Raw genomic sequence first — 25,076 nt, forward strand, 5'->3', positions numbered from 1 at the left:
TGAGTCATTTACTTTGATCGCAAACGGAAGGCGTAACAAACTCGTTCTCGGGTTCTCAGACTAAGAAAACGAGGTGGAAGCGATGTTTAAAGTAGTTACTCTAAAACAGTAATGACACTTTGACGAATATTAGTAAATAACTTCTTTACATGTGTAAGTTAAGCTCTTAAAAACTTACCTGATTCCACTTTCGCAATACCCAGCTTCCCAATAAGATTCTGTGCACCAGCTAAAAAAGTACCAATACCGTTTATCACTACGTGTTTATTCGTTGGCGTTGTCGCTATTTCTGCAATTTCTTGTACTTCTACTCTGTCTCCAAAGCCAAAGCCATATATCTTTATTCCATCGTCCCGCAGCTTTCGTGCAGGGTCGGAGATCTCGTCATTGGATTTACTTTTAATCATTAAAACAAGAACTCGTCTAACTCCTTTCCTGGTACTCTTACTGTAAAATGTATCCCTAGCCGTGATAAGACTGAGTCCAACGTTCGCCACCTGCTGAGCTCCAGAATACTTGACACTGTCTATGGCGGAGTTGAGGCTAATCTTATCAAAATACTTGTCAAAGCCGAATATTATCTCTGGATTACTCGAAATGACACCAAGACCAACATGAACATTTTCTTGTGAAACGGGAAAGGCACTGTAGATATACTTCACCATTTCCATGCATCGAAGGAATTCAGTTTCCATTACATTTGATGATCCTTCAACAAGGAATCCCAGATCAACCTGGATAGCTGTAAAGAAAAAAAATACCCATACTTCATCCCAGAAAAGAGACACGGCTAAAGAGTGGATCCAGTTAGACTTTTAATTGCTTCTTGAAGAAAAGTCGAGAACGTTGGTGAAAAAAACACTCTTAGTAATGACGATGCTAAAAAAATTAAAGAATAGATAAAGATGTTTTTGGTCTTGTCGCGAGCGTGGGACAAAAAAAAAATTCTGAGTCGAACCTCAAACCTTCGGATTCCGCCTTCCGATGCTCTACCACTGAGCTACAGAGACTCTACGGTGCGCGACAAGACTCGTGACAAAACGAAAGACATCTTCCTCTATTTCTTTACTTGGCTAAAAACTTACCATCTCTATTATTCTATTCACAAAATTATGCTATCCACATTGCTGATCTTAGCAATATGCAGGACGTGCGTCTTATAAACTCCGTAATAGACCTCGCTCGCCGTCGAGTCTCTGTGGCTCAGTGGTAAAGCATCGGAGCGTGGAATGGATTCTTATGGGGACTTAGAAATGTTTACTTGTCCCACGCTCGTGACGAGACGAAAAAAATCTCTCTATATTTCTTTATCGAGCTCAAAACTTTACGTCTCTCTTACTCTATTGAAGTAAAATGAACTTGCAAATGACGCCATAGTCATAGAGCGAAACCTAGTTTTGACAATCAGAGCAGAGTGTTCTATTGGATGCGTCATCGTTACTCCCTTATTGTGCTCCTGATATCCCATGACACCAATCAGCGCTTAATGAGTAAGGAATTAAATAATTCTTTAAGGAACACTTTTTGATGCTTCATCGTTGCAATAGAAAGCAGGGTAATGTGAAGGGTCAGTTTGTCTATTACTGGGCGATAATTGAAAGGAACCTTGTTATTTTGGGGATCATGCCTAAAAAATCTGAGGCTACTACAAGCCACAAGGGGGAAACTGTTTTTTTGTTTTTGTTTTTACCTTTTTCAATCCTCGACGCTAGATTTCCTCCAGCAGTTTCTCGGTGTGATATAGTTGCCATTACTACGTGACTCACTGCTGGTAGAGTTGCTATGGCTTCAAGTTCGCTTCTGTCTACATTCTGTCCAACTCCGATACAAAATATCGTTACATTAAGTCCTTTCAGCTCTTTTGATGGGCTCAATACGTCATCTTTAGACTTTCCTCCCGAAATGACCACAAGTATTTTGGGAACTTCCGGACGAGGTTTACCATAAAACAGCTGACTTTTTACAGCAGCTAGACCTCGTCCGAGGAGATTGTCTCCTGATGTTGTGGACGTTACTACCTCATCCAGCGCAATGTCGAGTGACTGTTGTGAAGAATACTGACCCATGGCAATCATTGTGTGAATGTGCTCGTCGTACGCCAGAACACCGATCCGTGTCTTTTCGTCACCAATAACAAACGGCGCATATGTTGATTTTATCGAGTTTAAAACGTTACTAAATTCATCACGCCTGAAGTTGTTGGAATTGACATCCAACAAGAAACCCAGATCCATTTTGACGTCTGAAAATAAAAAGGAAAAGTAAGAGAAAGAAAAGTAAGTTATATTAGTAAATTAAAACTAAGATGGAAAACAATCACAATACTCCAAAGATCACCCCTAAAACCCTTGCATTCAAACAATTTACTGCCGAAATCTGGCCTTGACTCTTTCTCTCATCATTTATAATTTTCCTCTTTCATCTTCTACTTCACGATCAAAATCTATCAATCAAGAAAACAAAAACAAAAAAACAATTACTTACCAACAAGTCTTAATGGAACCACAGTTTCTGTGATATCTGGGATTTTAAACACATAACCACAATTAATCAATGGGTCAACTCAAAGAGGTGAGAACAGAAAACAAAGTCCGGAGCACGTTGATTCAGTTTGGGACGAAATAGGAACTATTTTGAAAAGTGGAATCCTCCCACACGACTAAAAGTCAAATTTGTTCTTACCTTTTCTGATATTCTGCACCACAGGTCCCAGCAGTGTATCCAGCTTATCTGAACTCACCGTAGCTAAATGTTCCCTTTCAGGAGCTGTTACAACATTTTGAAGTTGATTAACATCTACGTTATTACCAATTCCTACGCAGAAAATCCTGACACCCTCGTCTCTCAAGTCGCGCGAAGGTGCTTTCACATCATCCCGTGAGCTTCCTGCCGCGATGATCACAAGTAATTGATGTCCTCCCGGTCGTGCACTAACGTCATAAACATTTTTCTTAACAGTTTGCAGTCCCCTACCCAGAAAGTTCCCGGAAGAATCATATTTCAGAAGTGAAGGAAGCTTCATATCAAGCGTTTGTTTGTCGGTGTATTCGATTAAGTCGAAAATTGTTTTCGATTCTTCACCAAAGACAACAAGACCAACATGAGTTGAATATTCCCCAATAGGAAAATTGCTGTACAGTTTTTTGATGAACAGCTTAGCATCCTGAAAACCGGCATTTGTGATAGAGGTCGATCCATCAAGCAAGAACACAAGGTCCAGCTTCTCATCTGAAATGATATTAACAAAAGCATGATAATTGCATCTGAAAAAACGAAAAATGCTTATGTGATAGTCCATCCAGGAATAATTGATTTTACAATCCATAACATAATTTTGCTCACGCACGATTGGTATGACACATATCATTACCAAATATGCCTCGGCTAAAACTGTGGAATTTACGAAGATATTCACCATCTGATATCCCCTAATTTTCAAACCTTAACTCCAATACGATAAAGTTTCGTTTAGAATTTTATTTCAAATAAGAGAGCGTTCTTTTGGTTGTAATAGAAGACGTAACTCGTAGAATATGAGATTTAATACAGAAGTGTGATTAATTATGTCTCCCTGTTTATTTCACTTTAATTAGCAACTGTTACATACCTTCGACGGGTACAAGAGAAGGAACTGCTGGATTCGGGTGCAGGGGCCTTTTACTCAGAGCCTCATTTCCGGGTTCTTGTCCCCCTGGCAAGGCCACTGGAGCAGTAGGTAAAGCTAATGATGGTCCAACTGGAGGTAGTCTCCCTGGGGGGGATCCTACTGGTGGAATACTGGGTGGGGTAACAGCTGCTGGCTGTATCCCGGGTGGCGGTGCTCCAGTTTGTGGTACACCAACTGGTGATATCGTTCCTGGTGGTACTCCTGCTTGTGGCACTCCTGCTGCTAGCGGAAACACAGTAACTCCTCCTGGCGGCACCCTCCCTTGTAGCAAAACTGCTTCTGCCCCTGCCTGTCCAGGTATATAACGTTGAAATCTCCCATTGGGATCTTTCGGTGGAATGTATGTCGTGCGTGCTGAAATTGTCAAATCAAATCCCCACAATTAGCTTAGATTCTGGGAAATATTTCTTCTTCAAGAGCTGCAAATGCTCATGCTCAAAGCAGGTGGCCACCTTGAGCTGCTAACGTAGGTAAAGTGTATATTATTAGACATTAAAAGAAAAAAATTACGAGTTTTCCGCCTGTGTACTTTCAGAATGAACAAAATGATAATCAACTGAAGTTCTTAAAGAGACAGAATTAAGAAGACATTATACAATTCAAACTTAGGGGGATAGCTAGGATAATCTTACCTTGCTCGATTTTGTGAATAAGAGGTTGTTTTAAAAATGCAAGACCTGTGTAGGTGGAAACTGTCAAAACGTTATCAGAGCTTGGTGAAGACGCTATTCCATCTATTTGCGTCTTCTCAAAATTGCCGCCTACACCAATACAAAATGTAGTTACTGAGTTTTCTTTAAGCATTTCTGCTCCAAGGAATACGTCGTCCCCAGAGCTACTTCCAATTATTACGACGAGAATCCTTTTATAGGAATCCTGGTGTTTGCTACCAAACAAATGTGTTTCAGTCCATTTTAGAGCATCTCCAACCATAACTTTTCCTCCACCTGGAAATGCTGCATTACTTATGGCATTGTTTATATCTGTAATGTCCTTATAACTGTTATCAAAATCGAAAATGACACTCGCATCCGCTCCAAACACCACGAGCCCAAGATGAAGGCTGCCAAATTGAGTCCAAAACGAGTCGCCAATGGTTTTCGCAAAGTCAAGTGAAATGCGAAAGTTTCTTTCCCCAACAGTGTCTGAACCATCAATTAAAAAGGCTAAGTCGATCTTGGCCTCTTGAAAATAAAAAAATTAAAGGTCAATCCAATGATAAATATCTGCAGAGCAACCAAACTATAACAGAGGAAAATATTGAAAAAACCTTTGTAAATTAATTAGGTTTGCAATTGATGTTTTGTCTCTAGAAATGATGAAAATGTGAAATGTGAGGGAATTTTGAATTCTTCTTAGCATCAGTTTCCTTTTTTGTTATTTCTCGTTAGCGTAGGATTAGTGGAATAAACTAAATAACTTTCGCTGAACATACCTACTAGATCTCGATGATCATACACAATTGGGCAAGTTTGAGGGCGTAAAAGAATGCCCTACAACCCAGAGGTCAGTCACCTATCGAAATTGACCTGTCTTGTGATGTTTTTCCCTTTAATTCGTTGAGTTGAATTCTTGAATGCTTTTTAATCATCAACGAAAAGTTTGATCTCATTGCCGCGAATATAGTAAGGTCGCGAAAAAAGGAGAAGAAAGTTGTACCATTATCTACAAAATTTACACTTTACGGTCTTTCTTACCAACAATTCCTCCATCTGTCCATAGGCTCCCAGTGGTTGCTGGAGTCTGTTTTCCAGTCGGTTCGCTGAGAACTGTAAATTTGCTTGGTAAAGTACTAAACAATACAACCATTCACATAGTGGTCTATTGCGAGGGATTTATTATAACAACCTATATTTCCAATTTAAAATAAAACAGAATTGAGAAATAAGTCGCGTTTTTCGAGGATTTGTTTTTTTTTGGCTCTGTCTTGAATCTTTTTTTTGTGGCCAGCGTTCGTCCGTTATATAAATGCCCTATTTAGTAGGCTCAAACGTACTTTAAAAATTAATAAATCTGGTGGATAAACGATAAAATAATTATTGCTCAATTCTGTCATGTAGGAAGGGAATATATTTGGCCGTTGGTCATCACACACGGACCTCCAGAGAAATATTTTCCCGTTCGGCCCTCCCACTAGAGGAACTAACTTCCATGTTCTCAGCAACATGCGTCCTGTGGGGGGAAAGGGCATCTTACCTGACAAAATTCGCGATGAAAGAGTCGGCACCACATTTCGCAGGGTGTTAAATTCAGTTGTTATCACATAAGTACCAGATGGTGAACTAGCAATTAAGTCCAGCTGCGATTGGTCAAACCTTTTTCCAACGCCGATGCAAAAGATCCGTACACCAGAGTCCCTCAGTTCTTGCGCAGACGACTGCACTTCATCCTGTGAGATGCTTCCTTTAACTACCACTAAGATGTGTGCCACTTTTTCGCGGCCACTGTGTGGGAAGAGTTTCCCCATGGCTGTATCAAGTGCATTACCAGTATATGACTCATCACCAGAATATGGAATCGCATCAATAGCGCTTTCTATACCCGTTTGATCCAAAGATGTGTCGAGATTAATATCCACGAGCGCTTTTCTGCCGTACGTTATTATTCCAGTATGTACACCCTGTTTTGAAACTGGAAATGAACGGAGAATTTCCTTCGTAAACTCAAGGCATTTCCTAAAATTTCCGGTTCCTTGATCATCTATATCCTTGGACCCATCCACCACAAATACGAGGTCAAAAGCAAGAATGTTACCTAAATCATAAGGAAAATGAAATGGAGGTGTATCTTAGAAATAATTGCATTTTTTACCTTACGGCGCACACTCCTTTAAGATTAAAGCTGAACATGATGAATCAAACAAAGATGGAAGATGTCTTGCCTTTGAAAAAAAAACAACCTTTGTCAAATTGCTATCAATGGTTAAAAGAGGAAAATGACATGCCGGCCACTCTGATGAAGTATCCTCCCTTAGAAAATCATATAGTTATGAGACCAGCATGGTTTGAACACTTACAGTGTGAAAAAACCTTTGCATCGGACGGAACATTCTGTATCAGTCTACAAAAGTTTTAAGCTTTCGTACATGACAATTTTAACTAACTTTACCCTCTGCAGTGTTGGCTCTTTTCTCACTGTTATCAATGACGGTAACATGTTGAGGCTTTTCTTCCCTTGATTTCAATAGCTCTGTTAGTTGCTCTAAGTCGTCTGTGAGCCGACTTAAGGAGCGATCGTCTGCGTTTTGTGAAATTGAGCGTTTAAACCTTGCTCTGTTAACTTGTTTTTTGGTCGAAGGAAATTTTCTGATTTTATCGTTTGACGTCAGCTCCCTGCTGTGTTTGGTTTTAAGGCGGAACTGTAGAGGAAGACGCATAAACTTTCCATCTTGGCTGATTGGAAGGAGTCTGACGTTTTTTCTATCTGCTTTAAAGGAAAATATAATTGCATTTTAGTGACATTGGAGGTATAATACATCTATCCTCACTGCTATTCCAGTGGTAATTATAATAGCATATTTGATCGCAGTAATCATGAAAAGCAGTTCTTTGGTAGACTTCCTTAAGCATATTTAATTACAACATATGTCGTCTCTGACTGCTTAATGGCGAATAGACAAATAGGTCATGCATAGAGGGTAACAAGGGATTTTCTTTACGTCTAAATTTTGCAGGTGCTTATATGTCACGACATGCAGTTGCGTTCGTACGATTTTTCTTTGCAGATGTGAAAACAGACACCAATATGTAGTCAATTAAATCCCCGGTATCGTGTAGTTTTTCTGATGATTATCTGGGTCCTATATTGAAATCTGTGGTGGTCAAATTTGTACGGGAGTCTTTACACGGCAATGATAGAGAAGAGAGAAATTGTCTCTTAGCTACATTAACATTTTGAACTTATCTTTGACCACTAAATGGTAGATAAGTAGTAGTATTACACTAGAATATGAATATCATTTCATGGACTCGCTTAAAGAAACTCGATACGAGCTGTATTGTGACTAAATATGTCAATTATCACAATTGTCTTGACTGGATTAGTTATGGCATCTATTGCTGGATGTACAATCGGCTGGCAAGTGGCCATGGCGTACTCGACATGTTTAAAACAATTAATCTCATTAACCTCTCGAAGTTTCGTTACAAATTGGAGCTCCCGCATAATATATCTTTCCGATGCAGGTAGCATGGAAATTGTTTATTTACGTTTCTTTCAGCAACAGTAATAAACCAACTCTCTATTCTAAACATCCAATTCTGTATGTTGTTACTTTTGCGCTGTTTAAGTACATAAGTATCATACTTGACCTTTTATAATGTTATTTAACTGACAGAGAGCAGCAGGAAAGCAAAATGCAATCAAGGTCAAGATGATTCTCAAGAGCTGACCTGTCGGAGGAGATGAAAGCAAATTATTCCATATTTAACCACGTACAATTAAGAAGAAAGGATCAATCTCACCCATAGACATAATTTCTTGCATATGACTTTTTGGAAGTCATTTTGTGGTGTGGTTAACGTTTTGGGGACGATCATTTTGTTGAACCATTACAACCAGTTATTTTTCTGGTACCTGTAATTTTGCTTAAGAGACCACGATATTGCTGAGAACGTTACCTGATAATGACACTGGTCGGCACAATAGCGAACCAGAGCAGAGCAGAAAGCTTTGGCCAATTACAGATCGCAATAGACCATGATTTGCAAATAATTATTCAGGCGTGAAGTTAGATCCCACCCCTAAACATGCACTACAACGACTCTAAAATGAAACGAGGAGATTTCATTCCCTGCTTTTCTCTGGAGCTTACTACTTAAACTCATTTACAAAGGTGTAAAATCAGCTTTTTTGTACTAACGAAACACCGGAAGAGTCTATGGAAACTCTAATATGAAAATTGCGTGATACAAGCAGTTCAAATTGAGTCAAAGCTTAGCCAACGACTTGATTCTAAAAAAAACCGGTTTCACACTCGTTGGACCCTTGCATACTGAACTACATCCAACTTGTAGGGGGTAGCGGGGGACCGATTGAAACTTAGTTTGTTTTTGTTAATTTACTTGCTTTGTTTTCGTTGCCTTTTTCTTTCAACTGAGTTCGACCCCCCTTTTTTTGCTGGTGTAGTGTCTAGAACAATTTCTGAATTCATCTCTTTGTAAACTTATTCAGACTTTTAGATGGCCACCGCTGTGCATGATGATTGATTATTCACAAATTTTCGCTTTCAAGTGGGTGATTTTAAGATGTTGCATTATTTTTAGAATGCGCTGCTGCGTTCATTATGGGTTTTGTTTGTTTCACTAAAAGAACGTTACCATCTCGAATTATTTTTTCTAAGAACCCTTCTTGAATAGGCATATCTTTGTATTTCGTTTATTTTCTTGCAAATCAATCCAAACATTTGCTAAGAACTCTTCTTAAATCGGCACATCTATTTACTTCATTTATTTTAATTTCCTTATTTTTGGATTACCTTTGTTTTTAAGATAGGCCAGTTACTGAGCGCTGAGTGGTTCAAATGGATATGCTTTAACTATACGAAACAGAATTCTAGCTGGTTGTCTTCCACATGCTGTGTGAATCAGGAATAAAAATTCTCAAGAAAGCAGATTTGAAATTGTCCCTAATGATTTTCTCCCCAGTGTATACCCATTAGTTTTCATTTAGCTTTTTGAAAGGAATTAAGTTGTTTTAAAAGCTACAACAGGTTATTGACAGATGTCAGTTAGGTGCCATCCCATGACTACCAATTAGATTGATCACAAATCAAAATATCAAATTTCGCTAACCCTAAAAAATTTTAACAAAGCGACTGGTGCACTTTTCTGGAGCCTTTGTTTAAGGTTCTCCCAAGAAAGACCGAAAGGATTGAATGTTATACAAATTGGGAGGAGATAATGTGATTAAGCGTGCCATCTTCGAGATAACACTTGCCATTTCAAGTGCCTGTAAAACTACATCAACCATGTTTTTGCATGAAAAAGGATCGTCTTTCCGATCACTTGGTTACTTCGTGTTTACGATTCATTGGATCGCCATTTTGTCGTCAGGTTTGGCATATGGGTCTCTTCTTTAAAGAGGCTGGAATGTTTATAATTTCTATAATAGCCATAATGAATATTCAGTGAATAGGTGCCCTGAAAACTTAAACTTTCGTTCCCAATTGGACAAAATCCCCAGTAAAAGATGAACATTGTGAATATATCACGGTCTTTATTAGTCCAGTATGCGAACTATAGTATAGATGTATTATCCTTTCTGCAAACCCCTAAGGAGATGAACATCAACATTTTTAATCTTATCCATCGCATCGTTTCATCTGAACATTATTAAGAGTCATTAAGATTCCCACGACGCGCGAATTTTCATGATAGAATTGACACAGCGTAGCTTGTAGGGTGGTTATCAGCTGACGGTAATATCTTGCCAACATAGAAAATAGGATATAAAACAGTGGCCTTCAATAACTAATACCCGCTTATACAAAGAAAAAGTAGTGCTTCTCCGTCCATAGAATGTAGTATAGTGGTAGAAGTTGGTCATCGTCAGATCACATTTCGAAAAAGTTTTCATCAATTGCTTAAAGAAAGTGAACATTCGTGTGAGTCGTGCTTAAATACCAATTTGCGATATGATTTCAAAGATCTTTTATTTTAAGCAAACTATGCGCTACAACATAAGGCTTCCACCTGAGCTGCTGTTCGCACACACCATCTCAAAGGAAATGTATTTATTTTCTTTTAGGCTCAAAAGTCAATGACACTCAGGAGGTGGCGAATTTAATGGGTAAGATAAACATGTATCACGCTAATTGAATTAAGGTGGACGCAATGTCGAGTGGTTAATGCACTCAACTTCTCTTCGAATCGAAAGCTCCAAGGTCCAGCCGTAGCAAAGCCATTTTGTTGAGTGAATGTAAGCTCATGCAGGGAACAAAATCAGCGGTTGGAACAAAATAAAATAATTTGTGTTAAGTCTGCCATCCAAAAAACTTAATTTTTGTTTTTGGCTAATTTATGGAGAGGGGAATTGTTTGCCTCGTGTGAAGCGCAAATGGTAAAAATCATACTATATTTTAAAAGCTCAACGCAATTCATTCAAATTCAGCAATCATAGTTCGTTAATTTGGTGAAAAACGGAACTCAATTTCTTATATTATCTATACAGGTCAACTCTTTGATGATAGCAAAGCGTGCAACACCCCTACTATGGAACTCGGCTTCCTTGTATCAGGCAGTTATAAAGAATCAAAGGACAAGAGTGAAATGACGTTCAGAAAAGCATTACGCTTTGTAAGAAATATGGCACAAAAGGCAAAGGTTTCCGATTCGGGAACCCATATTGGCCTCGTCGTGTATGGCAAGAAGCCTTATTTGGCGTTTGACTTCAACCAATACTTTGAAATATCGAGTCTCTCGCAAGCCATTGAAGAAGTGAAAACGCCCATTGCAGGGAGCAACCTTGGAGAGGCCCTTTCGTTTACCAAGAACCAGCTATACGATAAAAGCGCGCGTCCAAATATTCCAAAGACGTTAATTGTTCTTTTATCCAAAAGATCGGAAGACGCCATTGGTCACGCTGTGAAGGATCTAAAGGATGCTGGAGTGAAAATTCTTACAGTGGGGATTGGTGGTGAAAACGATCCTTTAGAAATGAGTGACTCAGCTTCAGATATTCAGAATACTTTGATATCAGATGAAAATCATTTGGACACTTTGGAGACAAAATTAGCCCCAAAACTATGCCGAGGTAAATATTACTCATCAGTATCGGCCATTCTATTTTAGAATTAATGTCAAGCAAGAACATGTTGTTGAAATTTCGATCGATAGTACTTATTTACTCCATCTTGAGCGGTTCTCTAGTTTTCTTATGATCTCCATGCTCGAGTTTCTCTCTAATGTTCATTATTTCTTACCTTGAAATTGAGGCCCGGAAATCAGACTTGCACTATTGAAGTAAATATGAACATGTTTACAAGAGCTATTTCGAACTTAATGTTTTGAGTACTATTTGCTTTAGTAATCAATAGCCCTTAATTAATGATATATTTGCTTTTACATTTATACGCTAAATAGTTCCTTTTGCAAAATCAGAAATTTCTTCATTTTGCTTTTATCTTTTTGTTCCCTGCCAGATGTAATTGAAGGAAGTAGCTCCCAAGGTTTGTTACTCTCAGTTACCCTTTTTTAATATTAAACGTTGCTTGAAGGCTGATGTGACAAGTAATTGTTTATATCATTATTTTTTCCTTTGAGGGCTATTGGAACTCAAAGATAGCAAAAGTCACCTTGCACCGTAATCGGAGTTGTTCTCTCTTTAGATCGGTTAATTTTGTTATGTTGACCACGGTGCACACATGTTAGTCCCAGCATACATCAATGTGGGTAGAAGAGGAATTTATTGAAATATAACATGGAGAAATCGTTGAAATACCGTCAAAAAATATAATATCGAGAATGAAGCTTTACCTCAATTTTCTGTCACATTGATCGCTTTGTAATATCAAAAGTAAATGTTCACGTTTCTCTTCTTACTTTACATGGTGCAATTGGAAGAAGTGACACCAGATGACTCAGACTCTGCGAGTGAGTATGGAAACGATCATTTTTGATGAGCCATATGACTTGATTTCTCAAATATGCGAGCTGCCGGTTTACGCTCATCAAAATCTGAAGTTACGGAACAGAATATAATGGCAAAATTTGACAAATCAGGAAGTGAGAATTATAAAATATAAGTAATAAACTTGACAGAGACGCAGTATTCTGCAACATTTATCTCTCTAAAATGTTAAAATTAACGTCTTTTTTCTTCTTATGAACCAAAGTGCAAACAGAAGTGACATTGGGTGACTCTGAAGCAGCGAGTAAGTATAGACTCAGTCAATCGTTATAAAATATTTTGACCTTACTCCTCTACCTTCCAATTGCAAGCTTCCGTCAATGCCCATCAAGAATTAATAATATATAGAGCACACTAATTTCCCGGGTTGTCTTGCATACACTATCAATTAAATTGCCATTTAGTCCTTGATTCCTTAGCCACGCACTGAAATCCTGTGCCAAGTATCTATTGAAATCCTTGCACCTACAGAAGTAGTCCCAGAAAGGTCGCAGGAATAGCTTAAATACTTTAACTGCACTGTGATTTTGCTTTTCTTTCAAGGCAAAAATGGTACTAATTTCAAAGAGAGCAATAGAGAACGCAATTACTATCTTGTCCTATGTTACAAGTATCAAAACCTGACTATTTTATCACGATGTTCACAGGTCTTGTTACCCCCCCCCCCCCCCTCCACTTGCAGACCTTGTCAATTCCTAAAATAATAAGTGACTAAAGTAACTGAGTGTTGACTGACGTTTTCTTTTTCTTTCAAATTATTAAAGTGAACCCAAGCGAGGAGCCAGATCCTGAAATTATCACTGTAACGCCAGATGGTAATAGCTTATACGAGAGTTATATAAGAGTCGATGAGCAAAATGTTTTTCAGGGGGAAAACTGGAAATTTTGTTGATAACTTTAATAGCTTACTTACTAAGTGTTGTCGCAAATTCTCCAAAAAAATTCCAACGAATAATTTTTTTAATCTGTTTTAGAGACTCCAAGCGAAGAAACCGATACAGGAACCATCTCGAACTCTCCAAATGGTAGGTTTTCTTGATAGATTAGTAAGAGGTATTCCATTTTTTCGAGTCATGAGAAAATGTTGCAAGATTTAAGGGTTTAATACAAAAGGTGGAATTAGAGTTGGTCAACACTTTGGAACAAAGTTCTCTAGTTTGAGATGTTTAGCTTTGCGAGCGCGGAGTTGATCTTTTTCTTATAATATTTCGAGTTTATCCGCCGTTTAACATGAAAATTGAAGCTTTCCATCTCGTAGAATCGTGTAATTTGCGAGGAAAAATTTTGAGGTTTAGGTTTAACAAAATTTTTGTAGAAAACTATTTTAAAACAAACTCTTCTCGTTTGCGCATTTCATTTAAAATTTCTTTGAAACTTTGACCACTTGAGTACTCGACTGTACAAAATGCATGTAAGAAAAACGTCTGGATTAAAAATAAGGCCGACTCCTAACCCCTGACATGGAAAAACTTGAGAAACTTAACTCAAAATCATGAAAATTGTCTCATCAGCAATAAATTCGCCGAAGAAGCCAAATATTGAAGAAAATAAAGGTAACACATCATTTTTTGTTCATAGAACTATAATCGATTAATCAAAAATGTCAATATATCAGATATACAACTGGATCAGTTTATCCAACACATGACGCTGTTTTTCCCTGCCAGTGTAGAGATAGGAAGCCAAATGTCCCTGAGTGAGGAATCCAACCAAATCTATTGCCTCGCAGGTCCACGGGCTAACAAGGTGGATCTCGTGTTTCTTGTTCAGAGCTCCGGGAAGATGGGTGTTCCTAACTGGATTCGCACTGTTTTGTTTATGAAATATGTGGCTGACGCTTTTGATGTCTCAAAATTGGAATCAAGGCTTGGTCTTGTCGTGGAGGGAAGAACGTTTCACGTTGTTGTAGACTTCAACAGAATCACTAAAAAGAAACTTTTACTTAGTGCTATTGGCCTGATACCGCTTCCATTTGGTGATCAGAAAATAGGCCAAGGCTTGACCGACGTGAGAGAACTTGTCTTGAATCCTAGTGGCCGACCTAACGTCCCTCATATTTTGATTGTGGTAACAGATGGAAAGTCTTCAGATGACGTAACACAACCTTTGAAGTCGCTTGAGAAAAGTGGCGTGGAAATATTTGCCGTTGGGTTCGGAAACAAGATTTCACTTGGTCAATTGGAAAAAATTGCTAGTTATCCGAGTTCAACACATGTATTCCACGGTGACTTTAAGGAGGCCGTGAAACTTGCAAGCAAAATAGTTGCTCAAATTTACGAGAAAAATTTTTGCGGTGGATTGGACGCTCTTTTGAAAAAGCTTTTACTCAGAAAAGCAAGGAAATCAGGAAAAAAGAAGAATGCCAATGGTAGATAATGGCTTCATTCTTTGTGTGGGAATCTTCATTGTTTTTCTTTTCTCCATCTTTTAAGAAGCCTAATATGCGGCTTTGATGGCAAATTATTGTCGATACATAAATGAACCTGCTGAGCGTGGTACGGTTTTCATACTGGGTCACTAGTTAAATCCATCTGTTTCTCTTGAGTGGACATATGGTAAAAATGGACCTAATAGAAGAATATCTTTTTCCTTTTCTTTCTTTCAAGCTCTGCCTCATCTTTCTCTTGTTAGAGATGAAACACGAACGAAAAACAAACAAACCAACAACGAAGAAGGTCAACAACAGGGCTAAGAAATTACGCGTTATCCGAAAAAAATGTTGACGCTTGATGCTAAGTGCAGCTGGCACGATTCGACTCTTTTCACTTTAAAAATTTGAATCAAAAAGCCCTTCATTGCACTACTCCTATCCTAATAGCTAGGTTAAAAGAGAAATCGACAGGATAACAGAACATGTGTAGCAACGATCTATTCATATTTCTGCATTACGTCTTTCACATGAAACATTATTTTTTTGTGATCACATATGCCCCAAAAGCTGATAAGCGAGGTTACACCTACGCCATGCCTCATGATTTGCCACTGATATCCATGTATATGAATCGGTATGAATTTTTCATCTATAAAGTATGGAACATATGCCTCGTATCTTTATTTGCAGTGCATGCAATTCGCAAGCCCATCCCCAGCCATGATGCTACAAATAGAAAAGAAGCACAAGTGGAAAGTACCTTAAGCGATGATGACACCTTCGAAGACGCGATGGTTAATCCTCCGTCAAATCACTCTAACATCTTAGATGCGCTGTTCGAGAGCAGCTACCGAGACAACAGAACAATAGAACCATTCAGAGGAACATCTAAAATGTACAAGACAGAACCAAACTCGATCCCTCAAAATGGGACGTCCCCATACGATGACCATGATGAAAGAAATGAGTCAACTACAAATGACAGCAGCAGTGCTAACATGACAACAGGTACCATTCTATTCCCCTTTTTTTTCAATAACCGAAAAGAAAAAAAAGTACGGACGAAAGAAATCAACCGAAATGTTTGCATAATTCAAATGGTCTATGATCGATATTCTGTTGCCCTCTGCCATCTTGGTGCTTCCATACTTTCCGAAAATATCGAACTTGAGACGGACGCAAACTTTCTATATGTGGGATAGAAAGTTATAAACTATATACCCTGCAGATACGTGATGGCAAATAATACCAGCATAAAAATAACTTTTGGCTTTTAATTAGCCTGAAAATCAGGCACTACTGAACGATAATGGGTGGCATGAATGGTAGAGGAGGAATCCACTCCATTACGCGACTCTGGCGACTCGAACCTTTGCTGGGGGGAGTTGCATATTGTAATCTAAACAGGCTTGGTTTTCAATAACTGTTCGTAATGGAGGTGTTAATTTTTTCGAATCAACTTAAAAAGATAAATTTTTAGGTGGCCAAATTATTAAAAAATCTATGGCGTTGCAAGTCTTTCTGATTTTTTTTAATGAAAAAGTACCTTAGGCATTTGTAATCTGTAGTTTTCAATTCACAAATGAAGATATCACCTCAAAGTGTTTTTATTTTTGAAATTCAATTTTGAAAGTAATGAAACCACTCTGAATTTCTCTATCCCGTTTTTCATTTTAGAGAGCACTCCAGAATCCAATAATAAACACATTGCACTAAAGGACCTAGTAAATAAAGGTAAGCCCTACCGCTGGCAAAAGAGCTGTAGAAAATATCTTTCGTTTTTGAAATTTCAGTTTCCTCTGCCCTCCTTTCATTCTTTTTGTATTCACACGCGGCGCACGTGATTTCGCAAATTAGACATTGAAAACTGACGTGCACATTTTTCGCCTACTTTTGTTATTTGTTTTACAGAGTTGTTAGTTACTTGTATCGAGCTTTGTTCGCGCAAATTTTTACCCGTTGTTTGCAATTTCAAGAATTTTCGGAGTTTTCATTTTAGCCAAATGCTATGGTTATTTAAAAAAAGTTCAATATATAATTTTCTACTGAGTTTGAACTTTAGGCTCTTTTTTTCGTAAATGGATTTTTTACAAGGGTCAGATATTTTGATTGTGTGATACGTTTTATTAAATTTATTATTTCCTCCTCGCCATCCTACCTCTTACTGCGCTCTCAACGTTTTCCTGTCGATGCTCGTGCATTGGTGCAAAACGGGCGCTCGGAGACAATTGTACAGAAGATATATTTTCATATTCTCTATCTTAATTCCATTGGTAACTAGTTTCCTAAATCTTACATAATAACGAGAGCCACCACTGCATTTCACTTTCACAAAAATATTGGTTTTACTCTTCCCTTAAATCCTTCTAATGATGCATTCTGGTGTTACAGTTTGCTCTGCAAAAGCCGATATTGGAATCCTGATTGATGGCTCATCATCAGTAACGGAAGCTAACTTCGCCAAGTTGTTAGACTTTACAAAGAGCCTGTCTAAATCCTTCTCGGTGTCTAAGGATCACACCCACATTGCAGTTGCCACCGCGTCCAGAGGTCCGCGCATGAGTTTTGATTTTGAGGGATTCAATGACATTCCGAGCCTCGACACAGCAATATCCCGCATATCATACAATGGTGGACCATTTTTGTTAGGTAATTGGGCAAGTGGACCATCAAATTTACTGATGTAAGCCAGTTACGGATTAAAGCTTAAACGTCATTTAAAGAGGTGACTTGAGAGTAACGTGGTAAGCAGAACCATAACAATGATTTCCGTTGTTAACAATTAAAAAGTGAGAATCACTTGTTGGTTTGGCTTTATGAGAACCTACACTACATTTATGTATCTAAATATTCCAAATTCGTGTGAATATTTAACAGATAACCTTCCCATGACATGAAAAAAAAATAGATATGAACTATTATTTGAAATTTTATCTCAATATACTCTTTATTACTCATTGCAGGATCAAGTCTAACTGGCGTAAAAACCAGCTGGTTTAAGAATAGTGGTCGTAAAAGTATTCCTCAACTTCTTCTTGTCCTGGCCACTGCATCATCAATTGATGACATCGCAGTACCGTCACGTGAGATGCGAGACCGAGGAGTTCGAATTGAGGCCGTGGGGATTGGGTCTGGGTTTGAAGGGGGGCAGCTGAAAGAGATAGCAACACATCCTGCACAAGATCACGTGCTGGCTGTATCCAAATATGAGCTGCTACCTATGATTAGACCGCTGCTGACCTTCAGGATGTGCAGAGGTAAGATTTGTATCAGTGAAGCGATAAAACCAGCGATATTGCCATTTTTTATAGTTGTGAGGCCTACTTTCTCCACATTATTTTAATACCAAGATGTTCAATAATTATTCTTTGTTGATATCGTATGTTATACTACAATCGCTTCCCAATAGAGGAATAAAATCTTTCATAGTAATTTATGGGAACAAGCTGAGTACCTTATTGACAAAAATTAAACGCCCTCATTTTTATACCAAGATCGCCATTAACATTTACAAGTTGTAACTGAGGTTGAACATATCAAGTTCTGCGATTGCAATATATCACTCAGTTTTGTAGCAGTCACTTACATGATGTAATGATTTATGAATCTACAGCTGTCGGAGGGAAACTTATTGCAAGACCAGATTCAGGTACAATTTTTATTTATAATTTTTTTATAGTCTTCTCAAAGAGCGTGTCAGTCTAGTTTTTGAAACGTTGAGCGGCCTCAATATACGTATCTATACATTCATTTACTTCAGTGCTTTAATTCCTATAAAACTTTCGTAAGTGATGAAGGTTTTGTAACGGAATATTTAAAATTTTTAAATATGCAGATCCTGATCCCGATGTAATGGTATCTAATTCATCTACTGCTGCTAATCAAACTATTACGAATGAGCAGCAGCCACTACCTGGAATCAACCACGTAAAAAACGATTCAAATGTTGGCAAGGAAATGACAATAGATCCAACCATGAAACAAGAAAGACACCCAAGTAAACTGGCAGCTACCTTAAAGCAGTTGGATCAATACAAAATGATTCGCCAACAAAAGAATTTGGAAAATAGCAGCACAGAACAACAAGATGCAATAGAACACAACTCAACTGCAACAAATAAATCGCAACAAGATGAGATTGAGAAAGAAAAGCTCAGGAAGGTAATTGTACAAAGAATCTATCATATATTCTTTCAACACCTATCGCCTTGTGGTCAAAACCCGATTTCTTATTACGAGCTGGCTACAAAATCTTTAACCGTCCGATAATAGTAAGGTCACTCTTTTCAGGATATAAGAAGAAAGCTTTATTCGTTGATACGTCGGCTTGGCGGAACAAAGAAAGACGTAAGGGCTGCTTACAGATCTATCATCTACAACATAAATGGACACCATGATAGTAAGTATTCCCATTGTTGTCGCACTAAACGTGCACGCCAGATTCTATATCCTCTACATGTACATCTACCTTTCCTTTTTTTCAATTTAAGTACCCTCGTCACGCACCCTTTTGGTTTATATCTACGATTAGACTTTAATCTCTAAAATTAATGCCTACAACGTTTCTCGACAGTTGACCACCATTTTCCAAGAAAACAGAATTTTGCGTAGTGTTCCTATGGACAAGGTCATTTTTTCCTTATCCTGTCCGTGCTTATTACCTCTCTCGAAAACCTTCAGTGTCTCTTTGTTTGGTAGTTTCAACAGGATAGAGATAACAAAGGTGCATGATATGCAGATTATATATATTTTCGCTAATTCTACCCCTCATTACTACAGCTGAATACTGCAAAGACCACCACGATCTGTGCAAACAATGGAATACAGATAACCTTTGTGAAAAGGGGAACGATATCATTGATGCGCAATCCGTGCAGAGAGTGTGTCCAAAATCCTGCCAAGTCTGTTTCTGATATCTGGTGTCTCAGGTTTGTTATCTCACGAAATGGCCCTAATTATAGGATCTCTAGCCTGAGCGTAATTTACCTTACCAAAAGATGTTATGTCATGAAAAAAAACCAAACAAACAAACAAAAAACCAAAAAGAAAAAAGCGAGCAAAAAATTGACAAATAATGAAAGAAGTGATTTTCTGCCCACCAGAGATATTTCCGAATATAGGTCGACAGGTCTGTTATTAAAACAATTAAAAATCATCCCGGCTTAAAGAAAAGGATATCGGGCAAAGAGAAAAGTGAGAAAGGAAAAAAAACACTTTATCACAGATTGGAATTTATGTTTGAGCTTTGTCGTGACTTGAACCACCTTTGTTTTCTTCAATAGGAGATTCCGATGAACGAGCACAGAAGTTATCAGTAGCTTTTAGTATGACAGGAATGGAAATGTTTAGTTATCAAAAATTTGATAGATAAGTTAAGGGACAGAATTAAAGATCGTTACCATATTTGTAAATTAGCTTCGATTATGTAAGTATAGGTCGATCACCTTTAGGCTTTAAAAATGCTTATAAATACTTTACTTCAGAGCGTATCGGCAGCATTAAATCACACAGTGTTTAAAGATCATTTGACAAATTGATCTTTTTTAAGGAAGAAATGTAATTCTGAGGAGAAAAGCGTACCTTACTGCATGGCATGAAATATGAAGAGAGTCAGTATCTGTTTTGAAATACATGAGCAATATCTTTTGAGTTTTCTCAGTCTTCAATCGTTTAATATGGGTTCCTTACAAATGAAAATATTAGAGAGAGTAATATTGTATTCTCGTATGGGCATAATTCCGCAATGACGCAGAGTAAAAAATTATATACAATTCAGAGATTAAATCCAAGAAAAGAGAAAACATCATTGGGATAGCTAAGCTGCTAATTCATAAGTGCCTTCATCTCTTTTTTAACTTTTTCCTTTTCTTTTCTTCCCTTTTATCTTTTCCCATCCCCTGTGTTTTTGTCTTATGTTACTCTATTTTACACTGAACTAAGCTAACGTTTGGAAATATATCGATCAGATAATTATACCTACTAAGTACTCACAGCATCAATAAATAGTTATCTGATGCGTAGGTAAATGATTAAATACGATGTATTTTAGGAATAAATTTAAACAAATAAAGAAAGAAATGTATCTTTTGGAACAAACATCTCCTCGGTGTATGTAGCAAGATATATATTTTGATAAGCTGGAGTGAGGTAAAGGCTGCAAAAAATCAGCTGCAGGTTTTTCTATTTTTCCCAGCAACTGATTAAAGAAACAAATATTGACATACCCTTGCAAATCACATACTTCTTGACAAATTTTTGCTGCAAATTATATCTAAAGGTTGCAATGTTTAAGCAAATTGATTTCATGTCTGCCCGAAACATACATTTTTGAGATGTAATAAGCGGTTTCAAGTTTTTCCTCCCTGCTGCTATACTTTGATACTATCACAGCGTCATTTAGTTGATTTCTAGTATGAATGCATAAGCATTTGGTGGACTGCTTATTTTCCTTTAGATTGTGTGCTACTGGGCCAAAGGCGGAAACTCTTGTCCCTTCTTCATTACCAAAAAAAAAAAAAGATATTGGTAACAACCAAGCTTCGAGGGGAAAATATTTTTAGCTTGAGTCAAATTCGGGCAAACACAGCCGGCGGAAAATCCAGACAGCTGGGCGAATTGTTGTTGAAACAGCTTCCCACATGGCAACAGCTGATACTATTTCTGTTTAACCTAATACTTACTAACCAATCACGAAAATGTTTAAATCTGTACGAGAATTGAAAGAGGATCAACTCTTATTGGTCCACACCATCGTTCGTCGAGTACTTATACGAGGTATACTGGGTGATCAGATACCTTAGAAGCTTTCCGTGTGATTGTTGGAGAAGGGAACTGATTCTTAAGATGAAGAGTCTTTTCTCGCTTGCTGTAATCCTCGCGGTTGGTCTTGTATTGGCCCAAGAACCTCCACTCCCGCCGCCACCGGGACCAGAACCCCCAGGACCAGAACCCCCAGGGCCAGAACCCCCAGGACCAGAACCTCCGGGGCCAGAACCCCCAGGGCCACAACCACCAGGAGGAAAACATCCGAAAGACGTGAGTATTAACTTTTCCCTTTTTCTCAAAAATGAAACTGAGTGCTCACGTACAAGAAAAGGTACAGTGTTGAGACGTCCGAGCTGAAAGCAATCACCACCTCCTTTGATCAAAGATATTTTCAGTTGAGGGTCGAAAGAAATCTAGGAATACATTTGTTTCAAAACAATCACTTCAGCTCTCGCTGACTTTTTGTAATATTGTTCTTTGTTCTCATTGGTTAGGTTGATTACCGTGGTTAGTTCAATCGAAATGTGTCCTACTCAGATCGACGATAAAATACGTAAGCCCTACAATTTAAAACGATGAGCCTTATGTTTTAACTGCAGCATTTCTTTGTGATTAGATTTGTTTGGATGAGTGGAACGCATGCGTGGAGTCCGGGGATGGTTTTGGTTGCTTACCAAAATACTATGAATGCCTAAATGCCTACACAGTAAGTAAAGCATTTACAATCAATTAAAATTTATATATCTTTGACTACAATTTATAACTCTTTACGACATGTACAGAAGTGGCAGCTTTCATTAACAACAACCTAAGAGACGATCATTGCGAAAGGAATTTTCAAGTGGCGCTTTCATGCAGTATTTATCTTAGATTGGTTTACCGCACGTCCCATTTATTCCGCCTTCGAAAACATGGCAACGGTTTCCAGAGACATGGGAAGGGGAACTTATCAAGGACAGTCTTCGTTCAATTTTCTTCTCTTGATTTTGGACCACTAACACGTAATTCACCGTTTCACCTTTTTTTAATTTACTTTGCAGAGGATATGCAGGAAAAAGTTCAGAAACCAGGGATGTTATGAAGCACTCGGGAAAGAAGAGTGTTGGAAGAAGCTTAAAATATGCTATGGGCATAAGCCTGAATGAGGAACTCATGGAACTCGTGCAAATTAGTTGACGACAATAAAAATAATCTGAAATAAGCGCGATGTGATCTTCTGTCTTTATTGCGTGTTGAAGAAAATTACCTTTTTCCCTCTATCAAGTTCTATGTTCTCTCTATTTTTATTTGATCAGAGCAAAATATCCTTGGATAAACATTTACGACGTTGAGTAAATACAGAACCATATGAAAAAAGAATCCTGAATACGCGTTGGGCATGCGCATGCGTTTTGAACCAACGAGGACCAGCTTTTTAATCAATACATAAAAAAAGAGCCCATAGCCTAGAATCAAATACTGCATTCATCCATCGAAATTATTGAGGTGAAGGCCTAGCACAAAAAAACGTTTTACTGAAAGTCATTCTTTGAGCAGAATCATACCTTCTGCAATGAGAACGACGCATGTTTTGTTGGTCTTTCAACAGAACTATAAGGGCAGGAAGGCTCTGGCTCTAGCCCATCCAAACAAGAATTCCCCCCCCCCCCCCCCACTCCACGTTTAAGAACATTTTAGCCCACAAAATGCGCCACTGTGCCTGACAAAGAGATAATAATGTTAATATTATTAAGTAGTTTAGCTATTCAAAGTTGTTACGTTGAAACACACCTTAGCGTCAGTACTGAGAACAACTAACAAGGCATTGAATTTATTCATGGATACAACGAGACATTTTGTCAACAAACAGTTAATGAGCGGTTCAAACACATCTGTTTAATTTTTATATTTCCATCCGTCTTTTGTTTTGTAGAATGATTGAATGTACATGTCATACCTGCTGCAATTATTTGAGCGTTTAGAAAAGTAGACAAAAAGAGTCGTTTAACCCTTTCACTCCCAAGATCTCATTAGTAATTCTCCTTACTGTCTGCCATACAATTATTATGATGTTAGGTAGGAGAATTCGATATTGGATCAAATAGAAATCTCTAGATTGATATTTTTCTTTGTTCTCTACACTTGTCTACTTTATATTGTAAGGAAAATTCTCTCTTGGTCACTCATGAAAGTTAAAGGGTTAATGCCTAACAAAATGACACAGACTGCCTTGCACAGCACACCCATAGTTGCCTGAACACGTAAACAACGTTATGTAACAAGGTTACTAAGTGCGCACATTTGAACGTAGTTATTAATCGTTGTCTCAATTTACAGCCATGAGGTTTCTGTTTTGTTTTTGTCTATTTTTCGCCCTGGGTTTGGTTTCAACCGATGATGAAGTCTTTGAAGCAAAAAGAGAGAAAGATCGTGCTGAAAATAACAACGTCAACAATTTATGGCTGCTTGTTGCCAAAGAGGAGGAGGAAGAAGGAAGGGATGAGTCAGGCCACAGCATTAAACCTACCTTACATCCATTCCAGGTTATTGACATTGACATTGTTACTTACAGCATGTAGGTGTAAAATCGTGTTTTTAATCAGTTAGCGCCATGGTACAGATGTCAGGCATGTAACACGAAAACTAATGCGGGGAACAAGGAATTTTAGCACGGACCAGCAAGGGATACTATTTTGAAATTATACATAGAAGGGAAATTGTAGGCTTAAAAACGTTGGATTGGAATCTTACCCACCAGGGGTATTTCATTCAATCAGAAAACAGCGTCAGCCTTAAATTACATCTTTCTAATGGTCGCTTAATATTTATTAATCTTTCTATGAATATTCTATTTATTTTGAATTTCAGCAATGCCTTCAAAAATACCATGTATGCGTCCAAAACAGCTGCAAAATATGGGAGAGACAGAAAGAATGTTTACTCCAGTTTTATCGATGTCAGAATCAATACACGGTTGGTAAAATTTTGCTTGTACAGTTCTCTTCCTGATGATTAACCTGAAGCGATACTCGAATCAGCAAACGCTATGGCGGCCTAAATATCATAACTATATATCAATTTGTAAATCCTAAGATAATATATGTAACTGTGAGACAATTCCCTGTCGTAAAAAGAAGGGAATAAAAATAAAAGAGTAGATCGCACATGCTCAAGGGCTCAGGTACATTTTCGTGATTATTTTCATGACACCTCATTCTTAATAGACATCCAGTTAATCAACGTGTTGTATCCGTTAGCACGTAGGCCTTCTCATATTTCTTGATACTCTTATGGATAACAAACTTTGGGAATTCAGACGCTTTCTTATGGTTTTTATAGACCAAATCTCTATCTGTATTTATGTACACTGTAGGCACCAAGTAGCAAAATTATTCATGGTCGTTTGGTTTTTTCGTAGAGAAAATGCCGGGAGCTTTATAAAACGTCATCTTGCTATAAACGTTTAGGACGTAATATGTGTCGTAAGAAGCTCATTCAATGCTATGGCTCCGACAGTGGAAAAGCTGATTGACTACAACAGGGCAATGTATGCAGGAATTATTGGGAGCAAGCTTACTGAAATGCTCTAAAGTTCACTTGTTGCTTTTAATAAAACTTAGAACCTTCTCTGTGGCAAAATGTTTCCCTGGTCTACACCACATTGGG

General features: G+C 37.9%; 3 protein-coding genes across 4 annotated transcripts; 2 read left to right on the top strand and 1 right to left on the bottom strand.

The window, feature by feature from the left end:
* Positions 1–158: 158 nt before the first annotated feature.
* On the bottom strand, positions 159–8,247 carry LOC113683216 (collagen alpha-3(VI) chain-like). The gene is made up of 11 exons (XM_089180927.1): positions 8,131–8,247; positions 7,978–8,058; positions 6,776–7,093; positions 5,864–6,421; positions 5,365–5,436; positions 4,300–4,851; positions 3,608–4,021; positions 2,683–3,228; positions 2,485–2,520; positions 1,691–2,242; positions 159–742 (listed from the first exon to the last, which is right to left on the bottom strand). The coding sequence occupies exons 1-11, from the start codon at positions 8,150–8,152 to the stop codon at positions 159–161; spliced, it is 3,735 nt and encodes a 1,244-aa protein (XP_089037053.1). The 5' UTR covers positions 8,153–8,247.
* Positions 8,248–9,473: 1,226 nt separating this feature from the next.
* Positions 9,474–20,762, top strand: LOC113683245 (collagen alpha-1(XII) chain). 2 transcript variants are annotated; one of them, XM_027200461.2, is made up of 19 exons: positions 9,474–9,720; positions 10,415–10,456; positions 10,838–11,419; positions 11,808–11,834; positions 12,229–12,258; positions 12,501–12,539; positions 13,060–13,110; positions 13,270–13,320; positions 13,807–13,848; positions 14,025–14,663; positions 15,357–15,674; positions 16,344–16,400; positions 17,058–17,315; positions 17,630–17,923; positions 18,280–18,315; positions 18,502–18,827; positions 18,957–19,065; positions 19,446–19,594; positions 19,949–20,762. In XM_027200461.2, the coding sequence occupies exons 1-18, from the start codon at positions 9,543–9,545 to the stop codon at positions 19,577–19,579; spliced, it is 3,213 nt and encodes a 1,070-aa protein (XP_027056262.2). In that variant the 5' UTR covers positions 9,474–9,542; the 3' UTR covers positions 19,580–19,594; positions 19,949–20,762. The 2 variants fall into 2 exon arrangements, with proteins under 2 accessions (XP_027056262.2, XP_089036733.1); XM_089180607.1 differs by lacking the exon at positions 14,025–14,663 and having other exon boundaries at positions 9,476–9,720.
* Positions 20,763–21,372: 610 nt separating this feature from the next.
* LOC113683214 (uncharacterized) lies at positions 21,373–24,957 on the top strand. Its single transcript, XM_027200428.2, has 6 exons — positions 21,373–21,701; positions 22,048–22,137; positions 22,472–22,570; positions 23,732–23,953; positions 24,279–24,383; positions 24,829–24,957. The coding sequence occupies exons 1-6, from the start codon at positions 21,510–21,512 to the stop codon at positions 24,940–24,942; spliced, it is 822 nt and encodes a 273-aa protein (XP_027056229.2). The 5' UTR covers positions 21,373–21,509; the 3' UTR covers positions 24,943–24,957.
* The last annotated feature ends 119 nt before the right edge of the window (positions 24,958–25,076 follow it).

Source organism: Pocillopora damicornis, chromosome 8 (genome assembly GCF_964200805.1).
Source record: "Pocillopora damicornis chromosome 8, jaPocDami1.2, whole genome shotgun sequence".
NCBI lineage: Eukaryota > Metazoa > Cnidaria > Anthozoa > Scleractinia > Pocilloporidae > Pocillopora > Pocillopora damicornis.